The sequence below is a fragment of the Protopterus annectens genome, chromosome 12.part0 (assembly GCF_019279795.1).
Source record: "Protopterus annectens isolate FY-2018-M chromosome 12.part0, PAN1.0, whole genome shotgun sequence".
NCBI lineage: Eukaryota > Metazoa > Chordata > Ceratodontiformes > Protopteridae > Protopterus > Protopterus annectens.
Window position 1 is genome coordinate 293303311 of NC_056746.1, and position 17407 is coordinate 293320717.

The 17407-nt window shown below is 42.4% G+C and overlaps 1 protein-coding gene across 1 annotated transcript in view; it reads left to right on the top strand.

Annotated features, from left to right (window-relative positions):
- The window catches only part of SMURF1 (SMAD specific E3 ubiquitin protein ligase 1), a 2072011-nt gene that overhangs the window by 881177 nt on the left and 1173427 nt on the right, over positions 1–17407 (top strand). The window contains exon 6 of the mRNA XM_044089363.1: positions 16219–16294. Within this exon, the coding sequence (XP_043945298.1) occupies positions 16219–16294 (76 nt within the window). The remainder of the gene's footprint in view (positions 1–16218; positions 16295–17407) is intronic.

Below are 17407 nucleotides of genomic sequence, written 5' to 3' on the forward strand. Positions count from 1 at the left end.
ATCCTCTGAAGAGGACTCACTGGCCTCCTCACAGATCCCCTCCCCTCTAGATTATGCTTCCCCTATCTTTTGGTCAGACCTTAGTCAAAATGAGAGATCATTTCATATGGGATAACACCCTGGTATCTGATGTACAGAAGAGGTACTATGACCTTCTGCAGGTGGAATCACCCAGTCCTTCAGCTATTCCTCCTGTGCTACCTGCTTTCCTAGATGCCTTTGCCTCTGCTTCTGAGGCCCCAGACTCCAAGCCTCCTGCTCGTAAGAACCTTGACAGATTTTACAAGGTCCTGAGGACTGCAAGTTCTTGTTTAAATGTCCTTCCGCAGACCCATTGGGGGATTTCACTGGCTTCAGACAAACCATCCAGGTAACTGCCATCAACTGCTCTCCTTCCTTCAGATAAAGACAGCAGGATCCTTGAAAGACTGGACAAGAAAGTGTACAATTCAGCCACTTTGGCATTTAGAGCAATTAATTACCAAACACACATGACCAGATTTGCCCTAAAGCTTCTATCCCAACTCTGCTAGGTCATTTCAGATTTGCCTGATTTAGAGAATAAGGTCTTGGCTACATCCTTGCTTGGAGCCTCCTCACAGGTAGCCCACCACTCCATTAAATGCAGCTATGATTGATACTGCAGAGGGCTCTGCCAGGGCAGCTGCCTTTGGCTCTGTCTTAAGGAGAGTCTCCTGGTTAGGACTCCAGCTATTACCAGAGGATATTAAATCTAAACTTATGGATGCCCCTTTGGACAATTCCACTTTGTTTGGTACTGCAGCTGCTAATTTATTAAAATCTCTACAGGAAAAGGGAAAAGAATTGCAGGTGATGAAACACATCTTTGTCTCTCCAGTGCATACATTTCAGAGAAATTACCCAGCAAAAACTGCTTTTGTATGTAGGCACTCCAGCCCTCCTCCACCTAAAAAAAAATGGATGGTAGGAGGCCTCAGCAGTCCAGAGCTGTCTCTGCAACTCCATTTCAGAAGTGGCCCTTTCCAGACAAGCCTGGTTCCCTCTGACTGTCCAAACCACCCCACTCACATTCCACTTTCCCAGCACCTTTCTCTGTCTCTGCCACTCTGGGAAAGCAGAACTCAAAGACTCATGGATTCTGTCCATCATTCATAAAGGATACTTTCTGGTATGCGATTCCCTGCCTTCCTTCAGGGGCACTCCTCAACCACAAAAGGAATAACTACCCTCCTTTCCAGAGGTATGTCTAGACCTATAGAGACAAGGAACCATTCAGGGAGTTACTGAAGGCCAAGAAGGAAAAGGTTTCTACTCCAGAATGTTCCTGGTGCCCAGAAAAGGATGGTCCCTTGTAGGCCCATCTTAGATCAGTCTCATCTCAACACTTTTCTGAAGGTGCCCACCTTCCGTATGTTAACTCTTCAAACCTTGTTCCCTGTTATTCTGCCACAAGCCTTCTTAGCCTCTTTGGATATCAGATGCATATCTACACATTCCCATACACCCCAACTGCAGGACATTTTTACGTTTCTCTCACTTCCTCGCATTTTCAGTTCTCTGCCTTGCTCTTTGGACTTTCTACTGCACAAAGGGTATTTACTAAATGACTAGCCCCTGTGATTGCCTACTGCAGGCCTCAGGGCATCCACATTTTCACTCACTTGTATGATCTCTTTATGACAACTTCACAAGAGATCCTAGAGAAAAACATTATTTTTGCCATTTTCCTTCTACAATGACTGAGTTTCACCACAAACTACAAAAAATCCATTTTCTGCCCCTCTCAGGATCATATCCTCCTGGGGTACAGGATTCAGATGAACCTCATGAGGGTTTCTCTCCCTCATCAGAAGGTGCAGGACTTCATGTCCTACTTCAAAAACCTGCCTGTTTACCATATTTCAGCTAGGGAGTTCCTCAGGGTTTTTGGTTTCATGGCATCCACTATCCTAATGCTACCTCTGGCAAAACTTCATATGAGAAAACTACAGTGGTTCTAAAATCAGTTTGGATGCAGCATTCACACACACTAGACTTACCAATTCCTCCCATTCCCTGTCTGAAGAGGGAACTACAATGGTTATCCAACAAGTGACTCTCAACCCATGACTCCCCTTGCACCCCCTCCCTCCAGTGCAAGAGCTATTCATAGATGCTTTGGATATAGGATGGGGGGCAGCTTTTGGAAACTTGAAAGCGCAAGGGATATAGTCCCTCTCTCAACAAAGGGAACCCATCCACTTAATGGAGATGAGGCACTGCTGTTTCCATTCAAACCTTTCACCCTGTTTTTCTCCCAGGGCCTTAAAAACTGTTCATTATCAATATGACAGTCCTCTGGTATGTGAACAAGCAGGGGGGAACAAAATCCTACCGGTTATAAAGGATGGCACTCCAGGTTTGGGAGCTGACAGTCTAATACTGGGTGATGCTCTAGGCAGTGTACTTCTCATCCATCCAAAATTATGCGGCAGACACCTTGAGCAGGTCCCTAATATAGTCCTGCGAAGGGATGTATTTCTGGCCATTGTCCACTAGTGGGGTATACCTCAAGCATATCTCTTTGCCTCCCCATGAATAGAGAACTTCCACAATTTTGTGCCAGAGTCCCTCACTCTCTGGTTTGGAAGGTAAGACACCCTTTTGTTCTCTTGGAAGTGGGTGTTTCTGCATGCGTTCCCACCCCTTCTGATAATTCCAAAAGTCCTGTTCAGAATTCAGCAACACAAATCAAAAATCTTGCTGGTGACTTCCTTTTGGCAAAGACAGCATTGGTTCCCCCTTCTCCTGCATTTAGCCAAGGACAAGTCACCTCATGTTACCACACAGGGTAGACCTTCTCACACAAGACAAAGGAGCTCTCATCCATCCCCACTTGTCTACCCTCCATTTGACTCTGTGGGTGATAGGGTTTTAATTCCCTTGTTCTCGGAGGACGTGCTAAGAGTTCTGCAGGAGACCAGGAAACCCAGTAACAGAAAATCTTACCTATCCAAGTGGTAGAGATTTTCAATTTGGTTTCTCTCATGAAACCCTGATCCAATATCAGTGGCAGTCCCCCTGGTTCTATCCTATTTGTGTGAATTGCTCAATGCTGGCTTGGCATATTCTTCAGTGATGCTCATGTTTCAGTTGTTTCTGCCTGTCTGACTCTAACCCCCCCCCCCCCCCTTAGCTAGCACATTAGGCCACCCAGGAAATGTATCCCTCCTCCCTGGGATCTTAATTTTGTGCTAGAAAAGCTGACTCTTCCCCTGTTTCAGTCATCTTCATCAGTGTCCTTGCAACATTGCTTCTGGAAAACTGTACTTCTCCTAGCTATCACTTCAGCCAGACATGTGTCTGCGCTCCAGGCCATTTTGACCTCTTCCCCCTTTTTGGTTTTTCATAAAGGCAGGGTGTCCTTGCATAGCAACTCTTCTTTTATGCCCAAGGTAGTCAGTTAATTGACACTCAACCAATCCATTCATTTACCTACCTTCTTTCCTTCTCCACAAAATTCTAGTGAGAAGGTGTTGCACATCCTTGATGTGCATAGGCAACTTAGATTTTACCTAGAAAAGACCAAATCTATTAGGAAATCAGACCAGCTTTTTGTCTCCTATCATCCTAGGGCTCTGGGATTGCCTGTTTCCAAGTAGACTGTTTCTACTTGGGTTTCTAAGGCTATCTCATTCTGTTATGTGATGCATGGCAAGACCCTTGCTTCTTCTGTAAAGGTCCATTTTACTGGGGCTGTAGCTTCATCAGGTGCCTTCTCCAAGGGATTGGATACTAGCTCTAGTCTCAAAGCCGCTACTTGGATTTTGGTACATACCTTTGCTAAACATTGCAGACTGGATGGCATTTTTAAACCCAGGGCAGGGTTTGCCAGAGCCATCCTCCATGTCTTCCTGGAGATTTCAACTGGCTCTTCCTCCACTCTCTTCTTATGAGCTTTTGTATTCTCCCTCATGTTAACAATACTGCAACAGATGAATAGAAGGACACAGAATAGTTCTGTAAAAACTTACCATAACAATAGATGTCCTCTTCTCTGTTACAGTATTCCAAACCCTCCTTCCTTCCCCCTGGTGGTTTGGTTCCTTTCCTTGGATGGTCAAACCCTACTTTCCTTAGGATGGCTTCCTCCTGGGGCATTGAGTTTTGAGGTAGATGCATGCATAAGTCACTTTAATGGCCTACGTATGAGAGCAGCCTACGTGTGACATACCGCACATCCTACAGTAGTGAAAGACTTTTGTATACTGGCCGACGGGTTGTCTACTGTGGAGATCTCCCTCATGTTAAAGAATACTGCAAATAAGAGGAGGACATCTGTCATTATGGTAAGCTTTTAACTATTCTGTCTACTGGCATCACTCAACTCAAGATTTTGCTGAAAAAAATAATTTAATTTAGGGGATGAATACGCAACCTGGAATCTGTCAGAGCATGGTCTTGTGGATAAACTGATAAAACAAGAATGTATTCATTTATTGGCTCAGCGTGTAGTCCTATCTCGCCTTCATTCTTACATATGGGTTCAGAGCCGAGGCCTTTTTGCAAGCTCAAAGTCTTCTAGTTGGCTTGTGGCTAGGTAGATATCCCATAGTGCACCAGTACAATCCACAGATCTCATTTGCCACGTTGACGAGTTCAGATGTGCTTCTTGTTGGCAGTGGCTAAGTTTAACACATTTTGCTAATTTTTTGCTATTCTTCTTTTTTCAACGTTAGATAGAATTATATAGCATTTACGAGTGTTATTTCCTATCGTTAGAGTAGTTTAGTCATTTACAACCATATAAAAATGGACAGAGTGTCGAGGAGCCATCTATGCTTCCAGCTGGGAGCCAGTCAGTCAGTTTCGTGCTCTGCCCTTTGGTCTCACCACAGCCCCCAGGGTGTTCACCAAGTGTATGGCAGTAGTGACAGCTCACCCTGAGATGTCTAGGATTCCAAGTGTTTGTGTCTGGACGACTGGCTCCTGACCTCCCCCACCAGGCTTCTACTTTTTCAAACCAGAGACGCTACTAACCAACTTTGTACCCAGTTGGGGATTACTATAAATTGGGTAAAATCTGCCTTATCGCCCTCTAAATTTGGAACTTTTATAGGCGCAGAAATATGCACAGTAGCCATGTTGGCTTGTCTTCCAGTTAGAAAAGGCACAGAATCTTGTACAACAAATTCACCGTCTTCTCCCTCTCCGAAAAGTCAAGGCAAAGACTGTTCTGAAACTTCTAGGGACCATGGCCTCCATTTAGCCAGACTACACATGTGGATTCTTCAGTGGCTTCCCAGTGGTCCTTCCAACAACTGCCTCTATACCACCACATCCTGTTAACAGAGTCTTGCAAAAAGGACCTCTGTTGGTGGATCCAACCCAATCAGTTGACAGGCACCCCATTCCTCCCTCGCCAACCCATTCCCACTGTGACCACAGATGCCTCACAGATAGCTGGGGGGGGGGCATTATCTAGGCAGGACTGTCCAAGGCACATGGCAAGATTATGAGGCCCACCCGCATATCAGTGTACATGCTCAGTGATTGAGGGATCTAGTCCAAAACCTAGGTTTGGTTAGTGGCCACAGCACTACAAGAGCTGTTTGGGGAGTATATATGTTGGGGAACACGTTATTGGCTTCATCTGCCTATGAAAAGTGAGAACAGTCCAGAGCTGATGAAGATTACTGCACTCACGAGGATGGGGAACGCTCTTATCAGCCCATTGTATGTCCACCCCTGGAATGCATGCTAGCACACAGAGGTACATAGGGCAGTTAAACAAGTAAACAAAACAAATAATAATAATTGCTTGATTAACTGCTGCACATCAGATGCAGTGGTAGTCCAGATAGCTGACCGGAATAGGGAGGACCAGAAGATGAAGCAAAAAAAAAGTTATGTCCTTATATTCCCATGTTTCAGTATTCTTAACATGAAGGATTTCCCACCTAGGTGACCCAAACATCCAGCCAGTACACCAAAAGCCTAAGCTACTGCTAGGTATGTGCAATGTTGCACATAAGATGCAGCCAGTATAGGCCATAAAAATAATGTCTGCATGTACCATCTTCATAACATCTCTGCCACCAGTCTGAACGCCAGCTTCTACCAGTTGTCTGATCCAAAGTCTTTTCTTCATTCAGGCAAGTCCCCTGTTGGGGAAAATGTTTGCACTTTTGCTACTGCGTGTTTGCTTGAGGTTAATGTCATCCAAGAAGGGCAAGTGCCATTGTGGAAGACAGATGCCACACGAAGAAAATCAGTGTATTTTCTGCTGGGGGGTCCACTCACGAATACAAGGCTTGCGCCATTTGTCAGGCATTCGTTCCTAAGACACTCCACTGTCATCTTTAGGCCCTTAATATCTTCCTAGTGAGCCAGAGATTAAAGCGATTAGCACTCGCTGTGGAAGGTGCCTCTGGTCCGTCGGTGAACCTCCGAGGAAGAAGGTGAAAAAGGTAAGGCCTGGATCTTAGGCTGTCTCTCTGATCCTGGACATCCCTCTCGAGGCCAATGAAGGCCCGGAGGTCCATACGGTGCCTGGTGCTCCTCCCTCATCAGGAACTAATTTAAAAGCCGCTAGGGAGAACTCCTTAAGCACATTTGCAGAGGCTTCACAGACATTTGTTTTGGACAGTAACAGGGAACACCGGCTCACTCCTTTAGACATACCATGCAGCATCTCTCCTGGCTTGACAATTGAGGAATTGCTGACTTCAGTGCAAGAGCCTAGGCTACGTCGACCCAGCCTTCCCTGCCTAGGGCAAATCCTCCATTTAAAAAAAAAAAAAAACAGAAATGCTTCTCCTTCATAGGTTCATAGATTAGTACTAAGCTAACTGCCCTTATGAGCCATTTTAAGTCTAGCCAATTATCCCTTGTGAGACTCAAACCCTGCACCTTGTGTTTGCAAGGCAAACACTTTAACCATTAGGCCACCCTCCCAACCCAGGATACTTCCTCAGATTGGTGAGCCTTCTCACAGGGAATCTTGAATGCCTTTTTGGCAATCAGGCCTTCCTCTGTTCAGCCACCTACTTCTGTATCACCTCCACCCTCTTACACAAGAGTGCTACTGTTGAACAAGAGGCCGCTGAAGAAGAAGATTCATCTTCAGATGAGTCCCTGGTCTACACTACACAGATTGACTCCCCCCGGGTTACACTTCACCTGAGGTTGACTCCAATGGTTGGGACTCCCCTGAGGAGGATATTTCGTTTGGTGAGACACTCTCTAAGATGAGGGATTTTTTCAAGTGGGGAAAGCTCTTGGGTTTCAGAAGTACAAAAGAGATCTCTTGCAGATGGATTCTCCTCCTTCTGATATCCCACCTTTGTTACCAGCCTTTCAGGATGTCTTCCTTTCAGCATCCAAAAGCTCCGACTCTCAACCTCCTGTTCCTAAGAGGCCAGACAGTTTTTATAAAGTCCCTGAGGACAGTATGTTTCTGTTCAGATGCCCTCCTGCAGATCCAGCTGCAATTTCAATCTCTGCAAGTAAACCTTCTAGATAGGTGCCTTCTACCATTTTGCCCTCTGATAGGGACAGTAAAATGATGGAGAGGCTTGGGAAAAAGGTCTACACCTCTTCTACTCTGGCTTTTAGGGCCATTAATTATCAGACACATGTCCCAAATATGTACTGGCCCTACTTTCTCAGGCTACTAAATTGCTGACAGATTTTCCAGATTCTGAAGCCAAGTCACAACTCTCTTCCCTCCTGACACTTCCTTCACAAGTTTACTAGACACCTAATTAAGTGCAGTTATGATGCAGCAGAGATCTTTGCAAGATCAGCAACATCTGGATATGTCATCAGGAGGTATTCCTGGCTGAAAATGCAGCCTTTACCGGAGGATTTCAAGACAAAAATAATGGATGCACCCTTGGACAAATTCCCCCTTTATATTGCAAATACTGCTGCCATCCTCAAAACCCTCCAAGAGAGAAGGAAAGAACTTTAGGAACTGAAACATATCCTTGTCTCTCTAGTTCCAAAATATCACAGAAATTATCCTTCCAAGTCTAATTTTATAAGGAAAAAAACCAGAGTTGATTCTTAACCTTACAAGAAGGGCACATGCAGGCAGACTCCACCTAGGTCACAGCCATCTTCTGCCCAAATGACCCCCTTTCTAGACGAGCCAGATAGCCTGTGACTGCCTGGCCACACTCTCAAAAATTCGTATTTCCCAGCACCTTTTTCATTCCCTTTCCAATTGGACAAGCATTACCACATACAAATCGATCCTGTTCATAGTCCAAAATGGTTATTTCATGATTTGGAAATCCATACCTCCCTTCATAGGTATCCCACAACCACCAAGGGACCATAGCCATCTTTTTCCACAGGTGATTCAAGACATGATCTCACAAGAGACCATAAAGGAAGTTCACTCCGTAGAAAGAAGGAAAAGGCTTCTATTCCAGGATGTTTTTAGTCCTCAGGAAAGATGGTCCTTTGAGATCAATTTTAGACTTGTCCCAGCTCAATCATTTCCTAAAAGTTCCCACCTTCAGGGTACTCACAGTGCAAACTGTTTCCTCTCTTGTTCCCTCATGTTTTCCTGGTTTCCCTAGACATCAAGGATGTATACCTTCATATTCCCATTCACCTTCTATTCAGGAAATTTAGTCTTCTGTTGCTTCCTCTTATTTTCAGTTGTGTGCTTTGCCCTTTGGACACTCTGCGGCTCCAAGGGTCTTCACAAAGTGTTTGGCTCCTGCAGACACAAGGAATTCTTAACTACCCTTACGTGGATGGTCTGCTTATTCAAGCAAAACATTCAGACATCCTGTACCAAAACCTTCAAAACCACCATCTCCTTGCTCCTAAGCCTAGGACTCGCTATCAACTACAACACATCTTCACTAACCCCTTCTCAGGGTCAGGTCAGGTTTTCCTGGGCTGCAGGTTGAGCAGTTGCGTCCTCCCACCTCAGTGACAGCCAGCGAGTATGCATTCCCTCCCTTCCCACTTATTCAGAAAGTCCTGCTGAAGATACTGCAAGACAACCCAAAAACCTTGCTGGTGACCTTTTAGCCAAGACAGCATTCGTTCCCTCTTCTTCTGCAGGTAGCCAAGGGCACTCATCACAAGTTAATTCACAGGGTGGAGCTTCTCACACAAGACAAGGGATCTCTCATTTATCCACATTTAGCAACATGGAATTTGACACAGTGGGTGATAGGCTTCTGATGCCTTTCAGACACCTTTTCTTTGAAGACATGCTTCTAGTCCTGCAGGAGGCCAGGAAACCCAATACCAGGAGATCCTATTTGTCCAAATGGAAGAGGTTCTTCATCTGGTGTCTTAAGCAACTAGATCCATTCTGTGGATATTCCCCTACTGCTGTCTTACTTGTGTGTGCTGTTCAAGGCTAGATTGACTTATTCTTCAGTTGAAGCCCACTTAGCCATTTCTGCACATCTGCCTTTATCTCCTCCTTTAACTTCTAGGCTAGAAGTTGAGGTTTTCTTAAAAGGCATCCAAGGCATGTCCTGCACATTAGACCTCTGAGGAAACCAGTTCCCCATCCATGGGATTTGAATATTGTTCTGGAAAAACTGAGTCCGGACACCCTTTGAACCTGCAGCTTCTGCATCTTTAAAATTTTGCACATGGAACACTGTTTTACTGGTAGCCATCACTTCTACTAGGAGAGTTTCTGAACTTCGAATTTTAATGGTTTCACAACCCTTTCCAATTTTCCGCTGGGATAGGGTGTCTCTCTCTACTAATCCCGCTTTCATGCCTAAAGTGGTTAATGACTTGTCCCTTAACCAAGCTATTCACTTTTGTACCTTTGTCCCTTCCCCTCAAAACTCCAGTGAAAGGGTGCTTCACACCTTTGATGTATATAGACAACTCAGATTTTACCTGGATAAGACCAAATCCATTAGAACGTCTGAGTAATTGTTTGCTTCTTTTCACCCCAGAGCGCTGGTTAAACTTGTCTGTAAACAGACTATTTCCACCTGGATCTCTAAGGCCATTTCTTTCTGCTACCTGTCTCAGGGGGAAAACACTCTCTTCCTCAGTTAAGACCCATTCCACTTGGGTTGTAGCTTCTTCTGGGGCCCTTTTCAAGGGTCTGGATGCTGCCTCTATCCTGGAAGCAGCTACTTGGTTCTCTGTCTACACCTTCACAAAACACTACAGGTTGGACTCCATCTCAAGATCAGGCTTTACCAGGGCAATTCTGCAAAGTTTTATGGAGACTTCCTGTGCTCCAACTTCCCTTTCCTATTCAACAGCTTTGGTACTCTCCCTCATGTTATGGATACTGCAACATGAGAATAGAAGGACATAGAATAGTGTAAAATCTTACCATAACTATAATAAGATGAATCTTCTGACTGCTGTAGTGAAACTGCCGAAACAAAAGCAAATGCACAAACTACGACAGGTGAATCACCAAGGCTAACGATAAATATCCAAGGACTGGAACAAATGTGACTGAAGAACAAGTCCACAAAAAACACCAAATGTCCGTTTTAAAATAGATTTAATAAAGCCAGTTTAAAATAAATTGAGAAAATAAAAGTCCGTGAGTGCTCACAGACTATAGGCGCTTTCGAAATAATCTTCATCAGATCGTAATAGGAGATGGGACGACTTTTACTTTTATAAAAAGTTCATACACTTTATTGACCAATGCCAGCTTGTGCACTTTTAATTAACCAATGATTCCTTTGGTTTTCCCATCACATTTGGTCTTGAGACCAATTGGAATTGCGTGTTAGTAACACACCCATACGCTGATTGTAAGGGAGTTTCATCCCTAATATGCATATTAGCTGCAAGCAACAACCAATGGCGTTCCACAATTACCCTTTTCAACCAATCATATTCGTAAGTAAATATAATTATCTGTTCGGTGCCTCCTCCTTATATTTGTTTATATCGTTTGATTTTTGATAGATGCTCTGTTTCACAAAATTTATATTTAAAGAGCAATTACACATCCTTTCTTTACTCAATACTATAACGGTCCTTCAAAGCACTTCATTAGAAGAGCGTCCTTGGAAAGCTTTGATCGTGATGTCATACTTCTCACAAATTGACACAAAAATCACTTTTCTTTGCTGCCAATGTCCTTACAATGGCCTGCTAAGCTTATCATTATTAGTATTAAGCGTATGATTCCTGTGCATTTTCCGTCGGATATCTCGGGAAAAGTTATTACTGCCAGCATGTTCTCTTGTGTGAAGAAAATGCATGACGATGCTTATGCTTTGCATGTTGCATTTTTCGCCATTTTCATGGCAATATCTTCTTTCAGATTTATTTATTTGTTACTCTGTGGACTATTATATCTAGGAATTCACAATGATCTATAAAAAGTGTATTAAAAGTCCAAACTTGGCTGTTAATAATAGTATTCTTCTGTAATGTTCATTTATCTGGCATTTGATTTTAACAAAATGCAGAATACGTGCCGATTCAAGTGACATTTTTCCCATGCTTAGTTACTAACAAAAGTGGAAGAATGCACCTCCCGTTAGGAGTATCACAGAGAAAAATTACCATTTCTTGGTTTATTTGAACTCAAATAGAGATTTTTCAAGGCTTTTAAACTTATGCAAAATATCGGAATCATTTAACCAATCAGGGTTTCACTTCCGCTTTTCCAGAGATGGTTGATATCCAATGATACCAGAGATATCTGGCTTCTGTCATAGGATCATCAGCTAAAATATTGACCAATTATCAAGGATCCATGGATAAGGCTTAATGTACGTTCATGCTAACAAATTGCTTATAATTACTCTTTCTCCAGAGATGTAAAAGCTCTCTCCAAAGTATATTTTTATCTTGGTGCTTGTGTTGCCCTATTTCATCACAGTCCTGTGCCTTTCCGTAATTTAAACGTGGCCTGCCTATAGCATGACCAATTTAAGTTGTACCCATTTATAAAAAGGGCAATAAACACTCTCTTGGTAGTCAATTGCATAATAAAAATCTCTTCTGTATAACAAATACTTGATGATGCTTGTATTTCCCAATTTCTTTGCAGAGTCTTTCATTACCACGATTATAATAGTATCTCCTTGTAAAGACAGACATTTCATTTCCCTGTAAATTATTCCATATACAGTTTTCATGGAAGATATTCTATAATTTTCATTCAGTGGGAAATGATGCATCACTTATTTCTTTATATAAAGCACATAATATCAATGAAGCTGGAAGTATGATTTAAGTACCAGTTTAAGCTGCACATATACCAGATTTGGAAGATAATAATAGCCTCAATAATGGTCTCAGTTAGACAAAATACTTAGATGGATATTGGCTACATTTTCTCTTATGAACTAAAACATTTTTTTTGTGTAATAAAACAAAATGAAAATCATTTTGCGTATATTTCTTCATTCATCCTTTATACTCTAATATGTGCTTGTTTAAGTAATAGTAGGTCTTCTCATCTTCAAAATAAGTTTTAATGGAATGATTCACCTGTTGTAATTTGTGCATTTACCATAACTATAGGTGTCCTCCTCTTCCATGTTGCAGTATTCTATCCCAACCACCTTCCCCCTTGGTTCATGTTTTTCTTTGGATGATATTTGGTTTACATATTTTCCTTGCACTGGTGTTCTGACTGGGGCATTCAATTCTGAGGATGGTACGCCCAAACATCTCTTATGTGCAACTTTACATGTACCTAGCAGTAGTTTAAGCCTTTGGTATACTGGCTGGATGTTTGGGTCGCCTAGGCGGGGAATCCTTTGTGTTATGAATACTGCAACATGGAAGAGAAGGACATCTATGGTTATGGTAAGATTTTACAGAACTATTTCTTTCTTAGTTGGTCTTGGGTATTATGTGTAAAGGTGGATGTATAATTAGTCATACTTGGATCTCTAAGCTCAGTACTGTAGACTGCTGTTTTAAACATTTTGTTTAGTGTCTCTCTGCCATTTTTCTGCTGTGTTAAACTTTCTCTAGTGATTCCCGTCAAAATTAGGATAGCTAGTAGCTGTAGCATAGTCTAGATACAGGTTTGCTGCATCTGGGTCTATTTGTAGTGGCTGTTTGTTCTGAGCACGTTTTCCAGGCCATCTTGGATTGGAAGGGGCCTTTCTGTACTCTAGTGAGAGAATTCTGCTGATTGAGACCCGTCTGGTGAAGGGTGGTTGGTCTAGCACTTGTAATAAGCATCCTCATTGGTCCTTTTGAACCTTTTTAAAGTTTTTTAGCTTCTGGTAGTTATGCCCAGAATTTGGGCAGGTTACTGCTTGTTTGCGCTTTGTGCATCATTGTACACTGCCGTGCAATTTTGTGACATAGCCAGACTAATTCAACAGTTTTTCAATTTGCTACAACTGTAGCACATTAGTGTAGCCCCCTCATCCTTAGTACTTTCCTAGTCAAAAAAAATACTGCTAGTGAGCTGAAACCTATTAAATTATCCAAAAAAAAAGGGTAGACACAGCCACCACTGAACAACTCCTTGATCAATCCTGAGCCCCCCACCCCAGTGACAGCAGTCTTCAAACTAGCATTATGGTCAGTTGGACCACCCTTGTTTCTCCTGCCAAACTTTTTGACTTGGGTCTCTTGAGGCAGTTTAGCAATTGCCTCATGTACATTGACAACCTTCTGCTAATAACTTTTATCTACTGCAGAGTGTGAGAGATGTGTCTATGCCAAGAATCTTGAATCCGTGCTCTCTGGTACTCAAAGCAGTAACATGGAAGAGGTTGTCAACCCACCCACCACTACACTTGCACATAGTACCACTACTCACAGTACACATCCAACACAAAAACTAACATACACAGAGGTTCTGTCAAAAACCTTACCGAGACACCACAGACTTCCAAAACACAAGGCTGCTACAGCTAACACAGTTCCCACAGCATCCATGACACACAGCAACACCAGTGTCTCACCTACCAAGCCCGTATGGCATAACACTCAAAAACCAAATTTTCAAGTCATTGGAGACTCAGTAATGAGAGACACAGATGCCCCACTCAACATGTTGGACAAGGATAAAGTCAGTCTGCTGCCTGTCTGGTGCCAGGATTTGTCAGATCATGCATGCACTCGGGTCTCTCAACAGCAAGTACCTTTATGACTCTGTCATAGTTCATGTTTCAGTGAATGACATGAGATGTACCTCACTTGACTGTATGAAGAGAGGCATGATTGAGCTAAGTACTTGTCCCAGACAGGTGTGTCCCTAGCCTTGAGCAGCATACTATGCTCACAGAGATTGATACCACAGTATAAACAAAAACGGTTGATTTCAATAATTGGCTTAGTTTATGGTGTCATTCAAAGGGGGATCCTGTTCCTGTCAGCCTGGGAAGCCATGGTTGGCAAACCTTGCTGCTTTTCCAGAGACTGTTTGCACCTGGCACCTTTAGGCTTTCGGCTGCTGGCAAAGCTCTTGACTCCCCATAATGCCTTTTAAGGAAGGTCTCAAAAACAAATTTACCGATGTGAAATTTGCCAGTCATAATCAAATAAGGGTCGTGCTGCTAAACTGGCTTACAAACTGGGGACACACTATCAAAGTGGGCAACTCCATATCAGCCATCAGACCTGTTATAATTGGGATGCCACAGGGGTCAGCACTGGACCCCCTACTCTTTGGTATATACTTATCAGAAGTTCTGGTGAAAACTAAAGGGTTGTGGCTGACCAAGTTTACAGAAGACTGCAAACTGGATGCAAGTATTGAATCCCCAAATGATGTCTGTATACTCCAGGAGGGTGTTAAGCAGACAAGTGACTGGTGTCTTAGTCATAGACTCAAACTGAACGCAAAGAAATTAATCATCTTTCCCTTAGGCACAAACAGTGTTCCTTCACACTATCAAATCAACAACAATACCCTAAATACACATGAAGTGGTAAGGGACTTGGTTTCACAAGTTGACCATGACCTTAACTTCAACCACCATGTGTCTACTGTCATAAGGAAGGCTTCCTGCGTAGCACACTTGATTAGTAAAGGCATTGCTTTGAGAGCAAAAGAGGTTATAGCCCCTCTATACTTTGCACTAAACTAGTCTTTAATTCAGTACAATGCCCCATTCGGCATGTACTGTACTAAGCACCTGCAGCAGTTGGAGAGACCTCAGAGGTTTCTAACAGAGATCAAGTGACTCCAGCACGTGCCGTACACAGACAGACTAAAGTTCCTTTCGCTTTACTCTGTATTATATAGACAACTTAGGGGAGACTTATGCCTGGTTTACATAGCAAACTCAAAGCAAAACCTAATTAACTTGCTTCATATCTGTAAATCAAATGGGACAAGGGCCACCTGATCCAGGGACCTAAGTATGGCCTGCGACTTGAATAGGACATGCTGGAGGGATTTATCTCCCAGTGACTGCTGCATCTTTGGAGTAGGCTGCCTATTCATGTGAAACGGAGCACCTCTGACACTATTCAAAAGGAACCTGGACAGTTGGGTGGGGCACTGTAAATTCTTAACGGGAATAGTGTTCACAACCCTCCTGGACATGGGCAGTCATTACTAAATGCAATCTTGGGTATTGACTAACATTTCTATGGTATTACAATGGGATGAAATGGATAGACTTGAAATTACCTCTGGGTCGATAGCCTAGCAATCCCCTATGATCTGTTTCTGTCGAGAGAAGTTTCTAATGACGGAAAAAAAATGGAGTGGTTGTATTGTATAAAGGTGACTGCAGTTTTATCTCCTTCACTTGTATGTGTTTGGCCACCATGATGATCTTATCTGGAACAGGCTTTAATTAGAAAGAGTGCAGTCCATTATCCTTGCTTGTACGCTATATTTGAGCTGAACGTGGTGAAGGAATTATCAGATTGGATACCTTATTGGAGCTTGCTGCAGCACACCTTTCACAGCACTATGTCCCTGGCACAGCTGGAGAGGTAGTAAAGATTTATGTGTTGTAATAGGGATGCTTAAGATACATGTGTCTGCTGATGAAATTAAGAACTACTGCTTGGTTGCTTCTCAATCTCGTGATAGGAGCTTTTGTGGTTAGACTAGTAGATGCATGCATTCTGGGTACAACTAGTTATAGCCTGTGGAATGTATAAACCAAACAAAAATGTGAAGGCAAGGAGAGTTCATTTACAGCTGTAGTTAGTACCTTACACAGCTTTTGTTTTTCCAGTCTTTTGGGAAAATATTTTTTAAAGCATGGTATTAAGATCATCTTTGATAGATGCATTAATTTACACATTTTCTATTCTTATATATGTATATATATATTTTTATTTTAGTAAGTTTACAGACACGTGACAAAACTGGCACAGGCGGTCCTGTTGTTGACGCTAGAGGGATTTTGGAAAATGAAAGGTAAGACGGACTTGAATTTTTAATTTCACCCTTTAATGAATTAACTAGTTTTCATCATCTCTTGTCCCAAGCAGCTCTTGTTTTACTTGATATCTGTTGCAGTAGTCCATTTTAGTGTAAATCATGTAATAGTACTTCTCACCACTCATACATTTGAACCTTCTATAGGTCATTTTATATATATATATATATATATATATATATATATATATATATATATATGTATATATATATATATATATATGTATGTATATATATATATATGTATATGTATGTATATATATACGCACACACACACAAAAAGTTTACGCACCCCTGTTAAAATGCCAAGTTTTTGTGATATAAAAAAATGAGACCACAATGAATTATTTCAAACCTTTTCCCACCTTTAATGTGACTAACAACCTGTGCAATTCAATTGAAAAACAAATCTTTTAGGGGAAAAAAATATACAAAATAAAAAAGTACAGTAAGCTGGTTGCATAACTGTGCACACCCATCAAAGGTGCTTCAACAAAGTATTAGTTTGACTTAATTACAGCATTCAGTCTTCTTGGGTACACACCTGCCATCATTTAAAGAGACTCTGATTAACCCCAAACAAAGTTCAGCTGTCCTAGTAGGATTTTCCTGACATGTACAGAGTTGCCTGCTACATCAAAAGCCATGGTTCAGAGACCTTACCTTTCCAGCAATGAGATCCCTTAGATGATTTGTATCATTCAGGAGAAGGGTACAAAAAATTTCCATAGCATTGGATATACCATGGAACAGAGTGGAGACAGTCATCAAAAAGTGGAGAAAGTATGGGACGACAGTGATATTGCAATGAACTGGACGTCCCTCCAAAATTGGTGAAAGAACAAGACAAAAGCTGGCCAGGGAGGCTGCCAAGAGACCTACAGCAACATTGAAGGAGCTGCAGGAATTTCTGGCAAGTACTGGTTGTGTACTACATGTGACACTCTCCCGTATTCTCCATATGTCTGGGCTGTTCTCCCAAAAGCGTGTGGGAAAATGTTATGATCTGATGAGACCAAGGTTGAACTTGTTGGCCACAATTTCAAAAGGGACATTTGGCACAAAAACAACACTTCGCATCACCAAAGAAAA